The sequence below is a fragment of the Sesamum indicum genome, linkage group LG5 (genome assembly GCF_000512975.1).
Source record: "Sesamum indicum cultivar Zhongzhi No. 13 linkage group LG5, S_indicum_v1.0, whole genome shotgun sequence".
NCBI classification, from domain to species: domain Eukaryota; kingdom Viridiplantae; phylum Streptophyta; class Magnoliopsida; order Lamiales; family Pedaliaceae; genus Sesamum; species Sesamum indicum.
The window spans coordinates 7,520,522-7,539,875 of NC_026149.1; the positions used below are offsets into that span (position 1 = coordinate 7,520,522).

Sequence of the window (19,354 nt, forward strand, 5' to 3'; positions counted from 1 at the left end):
ATTTTTTATTTTATTTTTTTCTTCTATTTTTCTGTTTCTTCATTTATGTATATATACATATATTTCTTTTCGTTTATGTCACTCACTTCTTGTCTTCACTCTGGTGTCAAATGAACTCTGTCGGGCCCTTTTGTTCACAGCAACATCAAGATAGTTTCAGTCGCCTTCTCTCTATTAGAATAGGTGATCAGAAAACCAATTAGATTAGTCTTTATGTAATCTGTTCTTATAATTTCAGTGTAATTGTAATATTGTTCATGAATAAAGTGAGTACCCATTATTTGACAATTGTATTTATTGTGCTCACTAATTATGTTTTTATGCTTAACATCACAACAAAGCCTACAAACCAAATTGTACAACCAATGTAGTTCAGCTACGCATTAGATGGTCGCCATGAAACCAGCTTCTGATGGTAATATTTGAAAAGTTCCAAGTCGAGGACCTCGACTTGCACTAAAAATTACATTCAATGGATGAGAGTCGTGTTTCGTCGGTGACAGACGTTGGACGTCTATGCAATTTTAGTGGGTGGTTAACAAGGTTGTTAAGCCGACTGAACTGACTCGCGGGAAGCCATCATTTGGAAGCCTTGGAGGCTTGGTCAGTATGATTAGATCTTCCTGGCTCCGGTAATATGGGATTAGTTCTCAGACTTGAGGAACTATAGTAGTTGTACTCATATGATGGTTGTATCTTGAATCTGGCAAAAGATGATCTTATCTTGAATGTGGTAATTACAAGTCTTATTCAGTGCAATCAGAAATATGTAGTGAGGACGGTGGGTTCCAAGATAGAATCGATCACCTATTAATATATAACAATTGAGTCTCCTATGCGCTCTAAGATGGTTCGAGCTCTAAGAGTCTGTGGCCATAGCGATTGGTTGAGTAGAGAATGGTTTTCTACGTCAACCAATAGAGCAAACACATCTCGACTTATCGAGCATAGTATCTAGTCCAGCATGGGAACCGACGGCCAATTCCATATCTTAAACTTAGATCAGTAGACATATGGTACTCGGGAGCCTAAGTATTCACGTCAACATTCACCTAGCCTCTAATTTCATGGACCATTGGCTAGACTGCCACCCATGGTGACCGGAATTTCTGATTAATGGTTAATTTGAAAGAATTAATTAGATTTAATTTTAATTATTGGTAAAATTAATTTGAAATTGGTAAAATTAATTTGAAATTCATTCGAGAAGAAATGAATTAATTTAATCCAAGGAGAATATATAAATGATTAGAACATTTATTTAAAATCCATTTGATGGATGCTCAAGAATTAATTAATTGAATTAATTAATTTTGGGCTTAACACCATTAAATTAATTAGATTAATTTATTAGGTTTGGCTTAATTAATTGATTGAATTGATTATTTAGTGTTTGGGCTTAGATTTATTGAATTGGATTAAATAAATTTTTGGACTTAGTTAGGTTAAAATCTATTTAATTAATTATTGTTCAATGGACTCTGGTTGGGCTTGATTTAATTTGATTAAATCAAGTTTGATAAATACTTAGAGTCAAAGCTCATTTGATGGAGGTTGGAGCAAGTTAAGAAGGAGTTGAAACTCCTCACCATCATGAACATGATGGAGTGGTTATTTCATCATGGTTGAAGGTTATATGCATGTGTGTGTATAGATTGCCTTGGGGGCAAACTTGGTTTTAATTTAATTGTATGTAATATACAAAACTACACACATATCCAACATAACCTTGCTCACTAACCACAAATTTTGCTCTCATTTTTTTCTAAAAAATATTCCCCTTGTGTTCAATATAGAATTTGATTCAAGTTAGAACATAAAACAATCCAAAAGCATTAAACAATAGTGTTTGTCTGGAGTTGTTTTTCCTTCTTGTCCTTTGTTCTATCTAGCAACAGAACAAGAATTATATCTAGTCCATTTTGTGGTGTGACAACATAGAGGAATTCTAGTTTGAATTCTCAAGTGAACGGAATGGGAGAACGTCAAGGGAACAATGCACGTTGCTGCTCATCTAAAGAAACAAAAAGGTAAAGTTTCATGTTATATTCCTATGCCTTTTGTTTCATCCTCTGACCACATGTCTAACATCCTTGTATGCTTGTTATTATGCTTTTGACAAACACCGAACGTCTGAAATTTCAAAGAGAACACCCGTTTGAACTATTTTTAATATTTCTATTTCACGCTTTCAGTGTGTTCCCAGGCCATGCTGATTCTTTCCGTAGTATCAGAGCCTAGTTCGGTGTTGTGACTTTAGGATTAACATGTTATTATGTTTTGAGCATGAACAATGTGTTTAATTTGCTTTTGGAAATTATGATTTATAGCTTTAAAGCATGATTACGTGTTTAGAAAATAAGTATTAAGTTTGCTTTTAAATTGTGGATATCTATGCATTTTCTGACAATTGCATTTTCTATAAGTACATGGTTTTTATTTCACTTTAATTATAGAAATTCAAAAAAGAATTTGAAAAATGAATCAGTACAATTGTTGTTGCCCTGCCGGTCGGTCACTAGCCAGTAGGGAGCGCAACCGGGCGCGCAGGCAGTGGCCTACGTGCCAGTAGGGCAGCGGGCTGGCACCTTGCGCGCGGCGTGTAGACAGGGGCGCCTGCGCGTGCGCGGGGTTGGCAGTAGATGGCAGTCTGCGGTTAGGATGGCTGGGTGATTTTGTGCTGTTTTTCTTGAAAATTTTGATTTTTTTGATTTCTGCTAATTTTTTAAAATTATTAATTTTGAAAATTTTTAATTTGGTTGAATTGGATTTTTCTAAAATTAAATTGTGCCTTAAAGTAATTTGAAAATGGTCACCAAACAAAAAAACAATTGTACATTGGATGTGTGGTTGATATTAATTTTTTTAATTGCATTATTAGTAATTATTTTCTGCATTTAATTATATTTTTGGTATTTGATATTGGATATAATTGTTAAATACATGAATTGTATTTATTTATTTAGCATATTTATATTTGATATAAATGTGCTAATTATTGTTTATTGGATAAATGATGCGGGATGATCACAAAGCTCATTGGCCAAATGCATGGTTTACTTTTATGTTCGGAGGCCTGTGTGCCTCTTTATTTTAATTCATTCTTTTGTTTTTATCCTTGAAATAATAAGCTTTACTTTCTCCCTCTTTCTATACTCCCCCAACTTTTAATTGGAGTTTTCAATTTCAGTTGTAATGAGTACTTAGAAATGTAAGGTTTCAATTATTTCAAATAAATGTAAGCTTCCAAGGAGATGAAGGCCTAAGCCTGTTGGACGGAGCTCATGACGGAAGAAGAACAAGGAGGAAGGGTCATTAGAATGATAATAGTTAAGCCGCACCCTAGATTGACCATAGACTCTGGAGGCTAAGTGGGTCACTTAAAATCGGAATTGTGATCACCTAATAGGGCGTGCTAAGTTTGTTTTTGCATGTAGTAAATATTTTAATTTTTTATGTATGATATGTTTGGAATGCGTTTTTACTCAATTATTAAAACTTTGTCATGCAAAGTGTTACAATAATGAGGTATCGGTCAAATATTAGGCCCAAAATAAAATTAAATTAAATGGTTTGATAATTTCAAGCCTTCCATCCACGATAATATAGCGTGGATGCTACTTCTACTCTTTCCTGGTCTCACGAGTTGTGGCACATTTGGAATAGAAGAAAGCTACACTATTATTGTGAACAAATGAATATGCTCCTGTTTTCCTGTCTCACTAGTCGTGGAGAGCGACAGTTGAGATATTCATTTGGTTGATGAATTGAACCTAACACTGAGTAATATGATTCTCTTGGAGTACTCAAGATCACGTGAAGAGACGAGACAAAATATCTTGGAATAATTACTTTTTTACAATCAACAAGTTTAATTATTGTGTATGAATCAATAATTATATTATTTAGTGGGAGCATTATTAAATTTAAATATATTTATATAATATTTTTAAATATATAAATATGAAATACTAATCGGAATAAAATTTATGAGTTTTTGTGGAAAAATAGTTAAGGTGACAAATAACAAGTGATAATACGCAAAAAAATATTATTTTTCAATAAGGACAAAACAGTCTTTTATCAATTAAGTGTATGTTATAAGTAATTTTTCTCCAAACACTATTACATTTAATTTTTTTAACAAATACTTTTAATTTTTTTATCTACTATTAATTTTTTTAACAAATACAATTAATTAAGTCTTTTAATTTTTTTAACAAATACCACTTTCAACTGTTTTTACAAAAATTATTTTTTTAAAAGTATAAGTTTTTACAATCAGTCCCATCATGTTGTTGCTTCAAATGTATAACTTTTTGGCTATTTCAAACTGTGAATGGCGCAGTGCTGATTCCTAGTATATTAAGGGTCAATCAATTTTTTTAATTTGATCTAACCAATCGGATCAATAACCCAACAACTTAATAACTTGTTCAATTGGGTCTCCACTCTAATCTTTAAATATTGCCTAAACCTGGTTTTTGGAAAACAAGAAAGAAAAAATAAAACACAGCCTTAGGTCCCTCCACTTGTGAACTGAAGGGGCATATTTGTAATATGAGAGACCGTCCCACCGGCAAACATTAAACGACACAGCCTGTACACAGCTGTATGCCATATCTCCAACTCCACGCTTAGGTTAGCAGACTAAAAACGTAGAGGAGTATGTTGTTAAGTGCGATTGCTGGTGCTTCCCTGGCATCCCTATGGAGTACTCTTTTACCTCTCCTGCAGTTATCCTTACACCCTGTTCCCCCCTCTGTCTGCGCACCTTAGCTGCTTGCTTTTCTACCCTGCGCCGCCTCTGATCAACCACCGTAGAAGAGCATTACTGAATTTATCTACTGGGGTTGATGGATCCGTGTCCTTTTGTCAGGCTGACAGTGGGGAATCTGGGCCTGAAAATTCCGATGGCGGCTAAGCCGGCGCGTTCTGCCGTGCACCCCTCGTCGTCGCCGTGTTTCTGCAAAATCAAGCTGAAAAATTTTCCGCTCCAGGACGCCATTGTGCCCTACGTTCCGTCGGAAAACGCCCCGTCCCCGGACTGTAGTTCACACACCATCGCCGCCTCCTTCGACCTCTGCAAATCCGATCTTGATAGGCTAAACGGGAAGTCCTCCCTCTTTTCCACCTCTAAGAAGCCGCAACTTAAAATCTCCGTGTACTCCGCACGCCGCGGCGCCTCGTGCGGCGTTAGTTCCGGGAGGTTGTTGGGGAAAATCACCGTGCAGTTGGATCTGCCGGCGGCGGAGTTGAAAGCCGTGGTTTTCCACAACGGGTGGATTAATGTGGGAAAAAAGAAAAAGAATATGGCGCAGTTTCACATGAATGTGAAGGCAGAGCCTGACCCTAGATTCGTATTCCAGTTCGATGGAGCACCCGAATGCAGCCCGCAGGTTTTCCAATTGCGAGGAAATATTCGCCAGCCGGTTTTCACCTGCAAGTTCAATTTTCGGGCAGCCGACCGCAATCAACGCTCCAGGTTAGAGATTTTAAAACAAACAAGGATATTCGTTCATTTTTTTGAAAATCTATATTTCTTGGTTTCTACAGAAAAAAAGAGTTTTGTAATTTTGGTAATTTTTTCTTTGCGACGTCCAGAAACTATAATCAATGAGACTTGTATTTTGAATTGGAAATGAAAAGCTATGGAAAGGGGTTTATGAAGTTCATACTTGAAAAACTTTTTCGCATTTTTGTCAACTAGTCCAGAGTAACAATTCCCAGTTCAATATAAAGCATGAATCCGAACCTTTAACTGCTGTATTTATTTGCCATGCTGTTGGTTAAATGCGGGCTTGTTAGTACCAAATCAATAGTCTTGAGTAAAGCCCATTATTTTCTTTGCATAAAGGCTTATGGTGGAATTCAGAGTCGGCATTGATTAAACTTGGAGCAATATTTACACGTTCGTTATGGAAATTTGTTTGTGATTTGAGTGGCAGGTCTTTGTCGTCAGAGCAAATTAGCCCTGCAAGGGGTTGGTTAAGTTCGTTTGGGAGTGAAAGAGAAAGGCCCGGCAAAGAAAGAAAAGGGTGGTCCATCACAATCCATGACCTCTCCGGTTCTCCAGTTGCGGTTGCCTCTATGGTGACGCCGTTTGTTGCTGGTCCCGGTTCAGACCGGGTCACCCGTTCCAACTCTGGCTGCTGGCTCATTCTCCGTCCTGGTGATGGCACCTGGAAGCCCTGGGGCCGCCTTGAGGCCTGGCGTGACCGTGGTTCTGCTGATGGACTTGGCTACAGGTTCGAACTTGTTCACAACTCTGCTGCATCTAGTGGCATTGTCTTAGCTGAATCAACCCTCAGCTGCAGCAAGGGAGGGAAATTTATCATAGACTTAAATGGCAATGGGGCGACTGCCATGAAGCCAGGTAGTGCTGCCGCAACCCCTGTATGCAGCCCTCGAAGCAGTGGGGATTTCGGATATGCACTGTGGCCGTACTCCCTGTACAAAGGGTTTGTAATGTCGGCAAAGGTGGAAGGCGAGGGGCACAGTGGGAAGACTGCTCCTCTGATGGTGGAGGTGGGCGTGCAGCAAGTTAATTGCATGGAGGATGCGGCTGCGTTTGTGGCATTGTCAGCTGCGCTGGACCTGAGCATGGACGCTTGTAGGCTTTTCTCTCATAAACTTCGCAAGGAATTGTGCCCGCCTCAAGATTTACTGTTTTGACTATTTTCAAAATTGACCCTGTTGTACTTTTTTGCCAACTTCTTACTGATTTTTGTGAGTGATGAGAGAAATGAATTTGTAAGTGGTGATGGATTTTGGATTGAGTCATCACTGGAATTTTTTGTGTTGTAGTTTAGAACTAAGGATAGGACCTAGTGTATAGAGATTAAAAAACATGAGAACAAATTGTTGACAGGGAAGGAAAGGCCCGCCGTGGTTTTTAGTATGTGTGAGCCTTGTGAAGTGTTTACCTGAATCAGGTTCCTGTCAAGTTATGAAAAAGCTTACGATTACTGTATTATCTGATTCATACTATGTTTTCTGAATTAGAATGAGAATTGTTACTCTTGTTTTTATGCATTGTGTTGAATATTCGATTGGGTTAGTGGACTCGTGATCCAATACACATTCATATTTGATATAGAGTTTGAGTTTTTTAAATATATGTTGGCATAAGAATTCTTTTGGAATAAATTCTATCTGAGATAGTGTTTGTAGTCTTTTTTAATTACATATTGAGATATGGACTACTATTAGGGCTAAGGTTATGTATACCTATAAATAGGGTATATGGTTGTGATGGTATTAGGACACAAAAACATAAATGTGATACAAATGAATTGATGACAATACTCTTTTCAATTTTCTCTTAATCTTTTTTCTTGGAGCATTACCATATTTGAGGTGTGCAAATGAGTGGGTTACTCTAGTGGTAATCCACGAAGGCGAGTAGATATGATTGTAGTTTGCACAAGATTTTGAGCAAGATCCAACGTGGGGAATTTTGGAGATGTTCGTGGGATGATCTTTAAGACAACAAGAGATTTGATGTATTCGTAGTCCAGGCTGGCGCCCAACCATGAACCCAGCTGAGCCTAGTCGAGAGCCATGGCTGGCTTGGCTAAGGTTGTGTTTGGCAATTTTTTTTCCTTTTTTCTTCAGCCAAAAAAAAACTGAAAATTTTTATTTGATGGGGCGAGATTTTCGGGTGTTTGAAAAATTATTTTTTTAAGTCTAAATAGTTTTGTAATTTTCATTTTGTGTTGTAGAAAATTTAGACTAACTTAAAAAATCATATTTTTAATTTCTATTGCAATATCTTTTATTGCAATTTATGTCAATATGATTATTTTATGATTGCAAAATTTGTGGTTGCAATTTCTATTATGATTATTATTTATTGCAATATTTTTTATTGCAATTTATGCCATTTTATTTTTTAGGCAATATTTTGTGATTGCAATTTGTGCTAGCACATTTATTTTGCTCTCATTATATTAAAGAATGCGCATATGATTATTTTTTGCAATATTTTGTGATTGTAATTATGCCAATATGTTCATTTTATTGCACTTTTTTTTTTTTTTTTTGCAATTTTAATCTCTGAGGCTCTCATACGTTCATGCATGCCTTGGTAGTTACAAAACAATATGTGTTTATCACAATCTTTATTGAGAATATATGTAATATTAATTTTGTGATATATATATAGAGAGATTAGCATTGTGGGTGCTCATGTATTATGCGAGTATTTTATTGTGGAGATAATTTGTGACAATAATAGTAATTAATGCGGTATTCTAATTTTTTTCTAAATTGATGTAGTAGGCCTCGTAATAATGTAAGTATTTTAGAATGATGTAATAGGCCGTAGATCAATATAATTTACTTTTTATGAGAGAATGTATTTCTTAGGATAATTTTTTTAGAGGCCATATATTTATTTTTATTGGGGATATGGTTCACTATTTTACCATCATACGGCCAAATTATTTCAACATGATGCACCAAGTGTTAGTGTAGCCGATGCGGTTCTAATTTTATTTTGTTTTATTCATATTGCACATTGTATGCATGTGACATTATTTTATGAACATAGAGTTATTTTGTTCAAGATCAGTAAGTAGTTTATTATGGCTTTTACTCAGTGGGAGATGATTACTAGTTGAGCGCAAAATTTTTGATTTTGCTGGGTATAAAAGAATAAAAAATTAATTACTTGAATCTAGAATAAAATATAAAAATAAGTAGTAACTTTTTGAGCAAAATCTAGAAATCTTAGATTTATTCACCATTTTATTTAAGTCAATTAATGGTGAGGGGGATAATTGCTTAATATTTTCGTGACTCGGACGCAGACTATTAATGATGGGTCAAGTAAAATTTGGGACAAAATGCATTAAACCCCCCAGTATTTTAAAAAATCGGATAAAAACCCCTTTCTATTTTAAAAGTCGGCTAAAACCCCTTTCTATTTTAAAAATAGGCTAAAAACCCCACTATATTTTATAAAACTCAGCAACAAACACCCCTTCCATTAGTAATTAATAGAAGGTGCATTACACGCGCTCTTTGTACTTGTGGGGGTATTTTTTAACTGCTTTTTATCTTTTTCTTAGGTATTCTTTACTAAAATGCCATTTTTTGTTTTATTTTGTTTCTGTACTTTTTTTATAATTCAAATTAAAATATTAAATTATATTTAATTTATTTAATATTAAATATTCAAAATAAATTTAAACTAGAGATATGTGATGAACATCCCAATGCATTTTGGCATAGAAAAAAGTATATTGTTAATCCTCATTACCAAAGTGAATTTTCAGAAGCAAATATCCCTACTAAGGCAAGACCTTGCCAAATGAATACTGAATATTTAAAATTATGTAAAAATGAGATTAAATCCCCAATTGAAAAAAAACTGATTAGGTCCTCAAAATCACCATAGCGCGTGTACTGCTTTTTATGTTAATAAGCATGCAGAAAAAGAAAGAGGAAAACCCAGGCTTGTAATAAATTATAAACATCTTAATAAAGTCTTAAAATGAATAAGATATCATATCCCTAATAAAAAGGATTTGTTGGACAGATTACATAAGGCAATAATTTTCTCAAAATATGATTTAAAATCAGATATTGACAAATTCAAATAAATGAATCAGATAGGTATAAAACAACATTCACAGAACCATTTGGACATTCTGAGTGGAATGTTATGCTATTCGAATTAAAAAATGCACCTTCAGAATCTCAGAATATTATGAATGATATTTTTTAATCAATTCTCTAATTTTATCATCGTTTATATTGATGATATCTTAGTCTTCTCAAACAACATAAATGACCATTTTAAGCATTTAGAAATATTTAAAAACTCAGTTATCCACAATAATTTAGTTTTATCAAAGTAAAAAAATGAATATCTTCTAGACTAAAGTTAGATTTCTGGGACAACATATTGAAAAGGGGGAAATTATACCCATCAATAGATGTATTGAATTTGCAGATAAATTTTTAAAATTATTGATAAAACTCAATTACAAGATTTTTAGGTAGTTTAAATTATATAGCCCCATACTGTAAGAATCTTGCTCAAGATACAACAATACTATATGATAGGCTTAAAAAGAATCCACCAAAATGGACTAATGAACATAAAAAATTAATTAAATTAATTAAACAGAAGGTTAAATCATTATCATGTCTATATCTTGCTAATCCTAATTCGAAGAAAATAATAGAAACAAATGCATCTGAAATTGAATTTGGAGGAATACTAAAACAAATAGATGAAAATAAACAACAATACTTGGTTAGATTCCATTTAGGAAAATGAAAAGCAGCCCAAAGAAATTATGTTACTGTTGCTAAAGAAGTTCTTCCTATTGTTAAATGTGTGTTGAAAATTTAAGATGATTTACTTAATGAAGAGTTCACCATTAGGACAGATTGTTCTGTTGCTACGTTTATGTTTAATAAAGATTTTAAACATAATATTTCTAAACAAATATTTGCCAGACGACAAGCACATCTTGCACTATTTAATTTTTCCATTGAGCATATTAAAGAGAGATAAATAGTCTTCCCGATTTCCTATCAAGAGAATATATTGATGGAAATAAATCTTGATGAATTTGAATATCTCTTCTAAAAACTCCAAACATTTGGACTGAAGAACCACAAAGAAAAGCTTTTTTATGAGGAATACATTGGCCTATTTATCAATTTAAATTATGGAATGATCCAATTGAATATAAGACAAGATTGAAGAGAGGTCAAAAAATAATTAGAAAACGAATTGATAAACTCAAGGAAATTATTTCTGACATTGTCAGTATTTTATTTCTCTGCTTATTATGCAGTATTTATTTGATAATATAACAACCAAGTGAAAAATGCTAAAAAAGAGGAGTATGAACTCCCAAAAAAATTAGATGAACTAATTAAGTGGACAATTCCTAAAGTAAATTCTAGACTAATTTATAATTTTGAAAGATTTGATTATTGGAAATTAAGCAGGTAGCAAAAACTTCTGAAGAATCTATTGCTCTTGATAATGAGGAAAAAGTAATAAAACTTTTGGATGCCATGGATATAAGGCACTACCAAGAAGAATATAAATTTTTACATATAGGTCTTGTACAAATAACCTGTAAGCCTCTAACATTAGAAGGCTTACCAGAATGCTTTTTAGCGCCCCTAAGAGATGCTTGGAATTTAGACTGGAAGAAATCTCTAATGGGAATAATACAATCTAGTCTGGCACATGGACCAGTATTTTTTAATGTTTACCAAAATTTATAATTATCGATGTTTGATGTGAATATACTGGATGCATTAACACTAAATATTAAATCTATGGATACAATTATGCACCTGGGTCAGAATTAATATGTATATGTTATAGAATATGAATATATTATAAACTTTTTCAAACACTTAATCATGATTGTAGACATAAGATAATAAATCTCATGGACAAACAGTATTCTTTGAAGCATATCTACAAAATTCAAGGATTAATACTAGGAGACAAATAAAATGGAGCGAAGTAGAGTTTCCAGAACATTGGGTGATTGGAAAGGTAGTCCCTATTAAAAGTAATACTGAGAGTATGTATACAAATATTTTGCAAAATTCGGAAGAAAATGTCATAATTGACTTTGTTAATTAAACAAAATATTTAAAAAGCAATTCTTCAAGATCTTCGACTATGTCTTACATATCACTTATAGAGGTAATAACCCCATCTAGAGCATCCACACCCTGAATCAGAGAAGAATGTAATTTAGATGATTCAAATTATGATAAGGTCGAAGAAATAAGAATACAACCAAATAATATTGTTAAAGGTATCTATAAAGATCCCAAATTAAATAAAGAATTAACTTCAGAGATAGATTGACAAGTAATTCACTTATGATTTTTTATTATTTATAAATTTATATCAAAATTTCGTAATTCCTATGAATTAATCTAAAAATAATAATAATAGTAATAATAATGATGATGATGATGATAGTTGAACAATTCTAATTATTATTTTATTATGTATATAATGAGATTAAAAAGTTTAATCATAATTACAATATCTTAAAATTCGGGTACATGATTCATACGAAATTTAAATATATACATGACTGTGTCCATTAGATCATATCAGACGGTATGATTTAAAATCACATGGCCTAATTCGACGACACACCATTTTGAATGATTACTCTTATATTTCAAGTACAATATCTCGACATCCGTATATCCAATAAGTCTAAAACTTTACCAAATGTATTTTCTTGTAAGTTTTATCATATCTAACGGTCTGATCTGAATTTTGATGGCCTGATTAACACATGTTGTTCAACAATGTAAGATGATAGTTACACAATGTTATACTAACATTTATAAATATATAAATTTTGCAGATTGTGAACATATATTAATTTTAACTATATCTATATAAAAATTTTATGGTTCGATCTCATGATTTAAAATAATAATAATAGTAGTAGTAGTAGTGGTGGTGATAATAATAATAACAGCAGTAGTACTAATAATAATAATAATAATATTATTATTATAATTATGAGTGAGAACATTTATCTTTTCCATTTCTTTAAATTTCGTCATTAATAATAACTATTATAATAATAATAATAATACTAATAATAATAATAGTAATTGTTACTATTAATAATAATAATAATAATAATAATACAAAAAGTTAAAAATAAAAAACCCATCTCTTTCTCTCTCTTGTTCTCGTTTCTTCTTCCTTTTTCTTTCTCTTTCTTTTTCTCCTCCATTCTTTCTCCTCTCTCAATTCACGGCAACAAGGACGGCAGGTCGGCAACGAGTACGGCTTCCATCTTTCTCCTCTCATTTCTTCCTCAAACCCATGTCTTAGAACCCTAGCCCCAAACTCACGGCAACAAGGACGGTAAGTCGGCAACGAGGACGGCGACGAGTACGCCTTCCAGGTAATCCTTCTTTCTCTGTTGCATTTTACTTATTCTTCTTTTTCTTGGGTTGGGTGTGTTTTTAGCATTCTTGTTTTTGGATTCCTTTCCAGCCTTAGTTGCTTACACTTTTGTTTGCTTTGAGAATTGTTTGTAAAAGAGTTGTAATGTTGTAAGGAAGACCATTATCAATTAGTAAAATTTCTGAATTTCCTCTCATCTCTTTCTTCTCTCCTTCCCACCTCCATTCTGCTGCAATTTTATTCAAGTTTTTACCTACAGTTTTCTGGGTTCATAACAAATTCGAGAAATCGAGCCCGAGTTCGAGCTCGATTACAGCTCAAGCTCGAGCTCGAAAATACTGATCGAGCTAGAGCTCGAAATCACAGAGTCGAGCTCGACTCGTTGCCATCCCTAGTTCAGATTCTTCTAAATACTTCTAATTTTGTCTCACGCTTCTTATTGTAGGTTGATTCATGGTGTTGATCCATCGAATCAAAATACACTGAATGGTCGCCGCTGAGTGATTTGAACTAATTTATGTGCAATTATTGTGCCTATAATCGCATTAATCGCCGCTAGTATTTGGATTTAAATTCGCTGCCTTTGAGTTATATCTTGCCTGTAGAACTGTTGAAGGTAATTGTCTGTGAACAATCTTTTGAAGCTTTCCTACTGTTGTTCCTCTCGGGAGGGATAGATTTTACTGGTCATTAGAAATTGAGCGGCTAATTAGATGTTGTGGTTAAGCTGATGGACCATCTGTGAAACTTTGAGTTGAATAATAATTGTAAAATTATGTAATAAATAAAATTCCATTTTGCCTTTTTTTTTTTCTAATTATTTATTTTTTAGTGTGCTATATGAAATAGAAACATTTCCTGGTTCAGAGTGGGGAGTTTGTGTATTGGTTTGATGAGATAAGGCAAGCAATTGCTCTGTATAATTGCTCTTTGTAGATTTTCCATGGACAACATAGTAGATTCCTTGAGTAGCGCGTATCAGGAGTTTATTGCAGCAGCAGCTGGTGTTTTAGAGGCAAAAGAAAGTTCTGGTGGCCAAAAAACTCCAGCTACTGATGCTGCACTCGAAAACTTTAAGCAGCGGTGGGAATTGTTCAGAGTTGCTTGTGATCAAGCAGAAGAGTTTGTGGAATCTGTGAAGCAAAGAATAGGATCTGAGTGTCTTGTGGATGAGGCCACTGGTTCGGTCGCTGCTAAACCAGGGCAGCCTGTTACAAGTGGTCTTCCACCTATTAGTGCTGTTCGCTTGGAGCAAATGAGTAAAGCTGTTCGATGGTTAGTGATTGAATTGCAACAAGGATCGGGGGCTGGAGGCGGTGCTTCACACGCCAACACTAATGCTCCTTTTGATGCTAGATTTACTGAAGATGCTGCTCAATAGGTATGGCAAATACTCGTTTTACTATTTGGTCAATGGCTTTTTTAGTAAAAAACTGTTTTACCAGGATATAATTGGTTTGAAGGCCGCAATAACAAATTTTTTCCCCAATTTTTAAATGAATGGTACATATCTTCCTCAGAATATGAAAGTAACTTTGGGTAGCTATTATGTGTATTGGTAAACATAATTTGGCCTGATAGGTTAGATTCTAGATACACTAAATAGGAGAACTGGTTAAACCAACATTACACATTGAATCTAGGGGAATGATTTGACGGGGCAGCCTAAAATCTCATGTTTTATATGTTGTATTGTGCCTTTGTGTTTAATTTTGATATGGTATTTGTTTGAGCATAATGGAAGAGGAGTGTGGCTGTAGGTGAAGCACACACGAGCAGGAAAATGAATATTCTCTTAAATTTAGAAGATTAAGGACATACCACCACCTGTATATAGTAGCCAGGACTGATAATGTGACTTATGAATGCTCCATTTCTAGTCCTTCATAGTTCTTTCTCTCTCATTCTCAACATTATATTTGTTATTTTCTTGACCTCCAATTGTTAACTTGCATGGAATATCAATGCCCCCTTCTTACATATCATTTGGTTGGGAACAGCGAGTCTGATTTCTGTTTATGGTTTGGGATTTGGGATCACAACTAAAAGCAAGATTACAGCTTTTAGCCTTTTTGATTGAGTTACTAGTGTCAAAAGAGAAAACATTTACACCTGCGGTTGTCTTTGCAGGGACAGGAGCCTCCATCTCATTGTCGTGTTGCTAGGCAATTGAAAGTCGGTCGAGTTAATCCTCAGATTGTAAAGAGCAGGGAATTTCAATTTCACTTCATTCGATGTCTGTCATAGATGATAATATGGTCAAGAATGGAGTTCACGCTCGTGTGTGGTAGTTTAGAGCAATACACTACATCTCTATAATAAAAATATCAATTGAATATAAAATTAATATTAATAACAAAATTTAGATATTAATTGAGTGATTTATAATTACGCCAACCGTCCGCCTCTCTCGCGCGCGCAATAATAAAACTGCAAGTGCAAGCAAAGTCATGCACTGCAAGTGTTCCTGAAAAACGCACAAATTACCGGTAACTTCTTCTTCATCTCCCTCTCTTCTCTCTCCGACTATAACTCTGTTTTCAACATTATTATGTTGCTCTTTTAACTTTCCTTTTATTTCATGCAATTCATCCAAGTTTCGTTCTTCTGCTGGCAAGATTAAGGAGAGAATGACACTGATTAGTAGCAGTAACTTACGGGCTCTGTCTCTGTTTCCATTCCATGTTAGGTTTTTTTTTTTCCCGAAATTAGATATGCTGGAGCTCGACTTCGTTCGTCCGTCATGTTCCTCCGCTGGCTCCAATCAGCGTTAGTTGCTGTCTGTATTGGCGTTCACTCTCAATTTTACTTTGATTTTCATGACAGTCGTGTTTATGGCTGTAGTTATCAAACAACATGATTTTTAGTGGTTTTAGGAGGGCCTTTGTGTAATTCGAGGAATTTGGTATCAGTAATTCTTTGATTGGATTTGTTTACAGAATTTTGGATTAGGGGATGAAATGCACAAGTTCTATGCACGGATCTGCTCAGTAAGTAACTGCACTTGTTTGTTTCCTTTTTAATTGATCGATTGGAGAAACACTTGCCTAAACCAAGAAGGATTATGCCACATCTACATGATATGAATACCATCACTAACATATCACATCCTTGAACACCTGGTGTACTTGAGAATTTTCCACTGTAAATGGTGCGGTTATTGTCCCTTGATAATTAGCAAGGTGATGTGAGGTTCAGTTTTTATCACTTTTTATTTTATTTTTATTCTGTGACAAGTCGAGGGCAAAAATTGATTTCAAAGATGTACTAGAAGCTGTTCTACTAATTATACAGGGTAGGGCTGTGTTTAGGTACTTGGAGTGTAGGGGTTTGAAGATTACCTACTGTTGTTGAATTAAAAGGTCCATATGCATGCAAAATTCAACCTAGCTTCATAATGCATTCTAAAGGAACAGGTACCTTATTTGGCGTTCATAAGTCGGAAGTTTAAAAGAGACCCAGAAAGAATCTGATAAACAAGACGGGTACATGTGTTACCCACATCATAAGTTTGTGTATACGGTAAAGCTGATCCTTGAAAGGTGCTTGGATGCTAATACACATTCACACTGGTAAACCTATAGGTATCAGTTTGGGTTGCTCTTGGAATGCTTTTCTCATACGTAGCCTTGGGAGCGTAATCTCTGTTGCTTCTGTACATGAAATACTTATAGGATACATGTTCTCAAATTGTTAATATGAATTCGGTCTAAAATTCTGGCAGACTGGTGATCTTGGGCTTCGCTTACTCTGGCACATTATCCATTTTTTTGTGAGCATTTGGTACTTTTTGTGGGATTGATGAACACACTTGAGAGCTTCCTTATCTCCAGTTGTTTGTTTAAGCGGTATAGAGATCTTGATATTAGTAAAGTTTAAGTACCTGGCAGTCGTTCTAGACAGTGAAGAAGCTCTTCAGACTCTGAATGTCCTTCAGCTCTTGCGATGGCTTGCAGCCATTGGATTGAGAAAATGTATGCCTATATGATAAAGAAGGTACAGGTGCAATAACAATGTAAAATGATCCTATCCCATTTCAAATCTTTGTTTGCTGGATCTCTCATAAGTAACTGCAATTTGCTATTCCTTTTATGTCGAAGGAGTGCTGAAGATATCCCAAGAAGCCCTCAAATTATGGCTGAAGAGTGAAAGAACATCAAATGTAAACTGTCAGTTCTATGTTTCAGCAGTTGTCTATTGAATCATCAACTGTGATATCCATATGCTGAAATCTGACGTTTTTACTGACTGAACATGAAACATTCAGGTCTTTCTCTTTAATTGACCTTTACAACAGGTTTACTAACATTTAGAATTTGTCATTTTCTGTGTATCCATGACGAACTTTCCCTGTCAGTTTGTGATATACTTGTTGAATCTCGCATGATGCAATGGTGCCTATTTTAACTACATATACTGGGACAGGTGACTAAAATTGTTAGACGACATCCATATGCATTTCCATGTCCAGAACTGCTATTATAAATGGGCCTCTAATCCAAACACGAGCCATCTTTGCACAGGAAACTATTGGCGACCCACTTCTTGAGCAGAAGAATATGAGTTTGGAAGTGATTTCCTTCTCAGACGGGAAACATGCAGTTGCAAAAGCAGCAAATGTTCTTTTAAAGAAGCACTATTTGAATGGCAATACTTAGAAGCCAAACCTGACAGAGTTAGACATGGCAGACGCTCTTGGCGAAATAGGTAAATTTTTTTTTTCTATATACCCCAATTCCATGTTTGTAATTTCATTCTTTCTTTAGCATTACATACTAAGAGTACTTCCTCTGGGTTTGCAGTCACATCCATATTTTTGGTGAACTCAGGGCATGGGGGAGCAGAACCTGATCTCATGTTAATTTATGGGCTGACAAGATGCCACCTGGGCTTTCCAGCTTGGAGAATTCGTTACACTGAGATGGCTCACTCAAATTTGCAACTGTTTTGTCAACATTATGAGGGGTAATCTATGATAGCAAGTGAATATTCTGAGATCAGGAACAACTTTTTAGACTTTGAGTTCCTTCATCTACAGCTGAACAGATTTGTGTAAAAGCCAGCGCAACTAACAATGACAATAACACCACAGCAACCAAAAACAATCAGTATTGTGCCTATATGTAGCTTACATATGTACTAATGCAGCCAAAGCAAATCCCTATCATGGGTTGCGTTTATCTGTATCTGTAGCTTACATATGTAGCTTACAACTAATTAAAGTTGTAAATATCTCAATCTTTTCTTTTCTAGAGCAGGTCGTAAGTATATTGGAGTACTGGACTTTCAACTATACTCTGATTGCAGGCGCATGGGACCACTGAAGTCTATGAAATTTGGTGCCCCCATAAAGCCATTCAGAGGTACACTATGGTGCATCAGAACTATGGTACATATATCTACTTCAATTATAAGCTTTGTCCGAAAGTGAATCCCCCACCCTTAGATTTTTGTGTTTAACCCACCACATATTAGAATTTAAACTTAATGAAAGGGCTAAGCAAATAAACAATGGAGCCTATTCACAAAGGGATAAAAGAAAGAGAGCCAATATTTTCTTACAAGCCACTAAGGGCTAAGCGGATAAATGGCGGAGCCTATTTACAGAGGGAGAAAGATATTGATACCATTCTTCTCTGCCATCCGATGCTGCGGATGAACTTTTTAAGATCAAAACGAGAGATTTTCATTTCTGAGTTGTCTATAAAAAGGAGGCATTGGCATCATGCAAGAAAAATGTTCAGTAATTATGTTCATCCAGTGAAGCAATTGTCCATGCCTATCGAGTAATTATGATGTCCGAAGATTTTGAGTTTCCTAGTGATCCTTCCAAGATGACAGTCATCCAATTTCGCTTATATCAGAGCTTTTGAGAATATATAGAATTCGTTAGTGACTTAAATCAAAATTTGACACAATATCTATCAAATATAATCAGTTATACCTTTTGTCAGGAAAGTGTAAAATTCTTATTACTGAACCAATGCAACTAGTTATGGCGATGCTTTCTTCTCCGAGCAGGATCATTCCTTGAACCTCCTTTAAAGTCCATAACAACCACCATCATAAAGAGATGTCCCAGCAAAAACTAAGTGCATTACGAACATGGAAAAGAAAGAGAAACCATAGAGAAGCTGGAGCACCCACCTAAACCAGGAATTCCATTCTTATACACCTTCAAGGAAAGATGATGAGCAACTCAGTATCCATTTCACCAAATATTCAAGACCAGAATACAAACATCATAGAAGAGAGCATATATAGTATGTCCAGTTTGTGTGTTAAACACGCACTATATGTTACAGCTGCTCAGTATTACCACTGGCAGCAGGGAAAAAGCAACTGTGAAGACTCCCACCTTTGAGTATAGAACTGCATTGACCTCTGGAGCTCAAATTAGGGTTCTTAGGTTCAAGTGTT

At 34.9% G+C, this 19,354-nt stretch overlaps 2 protein-coding genes and 1 pseudogene across 3 annotated transcripts; all 3 read left to right on the plus strand.

Moving 5' to 3' along the window:
- On the plus strand, positions 4,558 to 7,004 carry LOC105162206. Its single transcript, XM_011080178.2, has 2 exons — positions 4,558 to 5,485; positions 5,949 to 7,004. The coding sequence occupies exons 1-2, from the start codon at positions 4,857 to 4,859 to the stop codon at positions 6,673 to 6,675; spliced, it is 1,356 nt and encodes a 451-aa protein (XP_011078480.1). The 5' UTR covers positions 4,558 to 4,856; the 3' UTR covers positions 6,676 to 7,004.
- On the plus strand, positions 12,694 to 15,277 carry LOC110011239 (mediator of RNA polymerase II transcription subunit 32-like). Of its 2 annotated transcripts, XM_020693937.1 has the most exons (4): positions 12,694 to 12,932; positions 13,380 to 13,550; positions 13,871 to 14,315; positions 15,065 to 15,277. In XM_020693937.1, exon 3 carries the CDS (start codon positions 13,878 to 13,880, stop codon positions 14,313 to 14,315), a length of 438 nt encoding a protein of 145 aa, XP_020549596.1. In that variant the 5' UTR covers positions 12,694 to 12,932; positions 13,380 to 13,550; positions 13,871 to 13,877; the 3' UTR covers positions 15,065 to 15,277. The 2 variants fall into 2 exon arrangements, with proteins under 2 accessions (XP_020549596.1, XP_020549595.1); XM_020693936.1 differs by lacking the exon at positions 13,380 to 13,550 and having other exon boundaries at positions 12,696 to 12,932.
- Positions 15,289 to 18,515, plus strand: LOC105162207 (annotated as a pseudogene).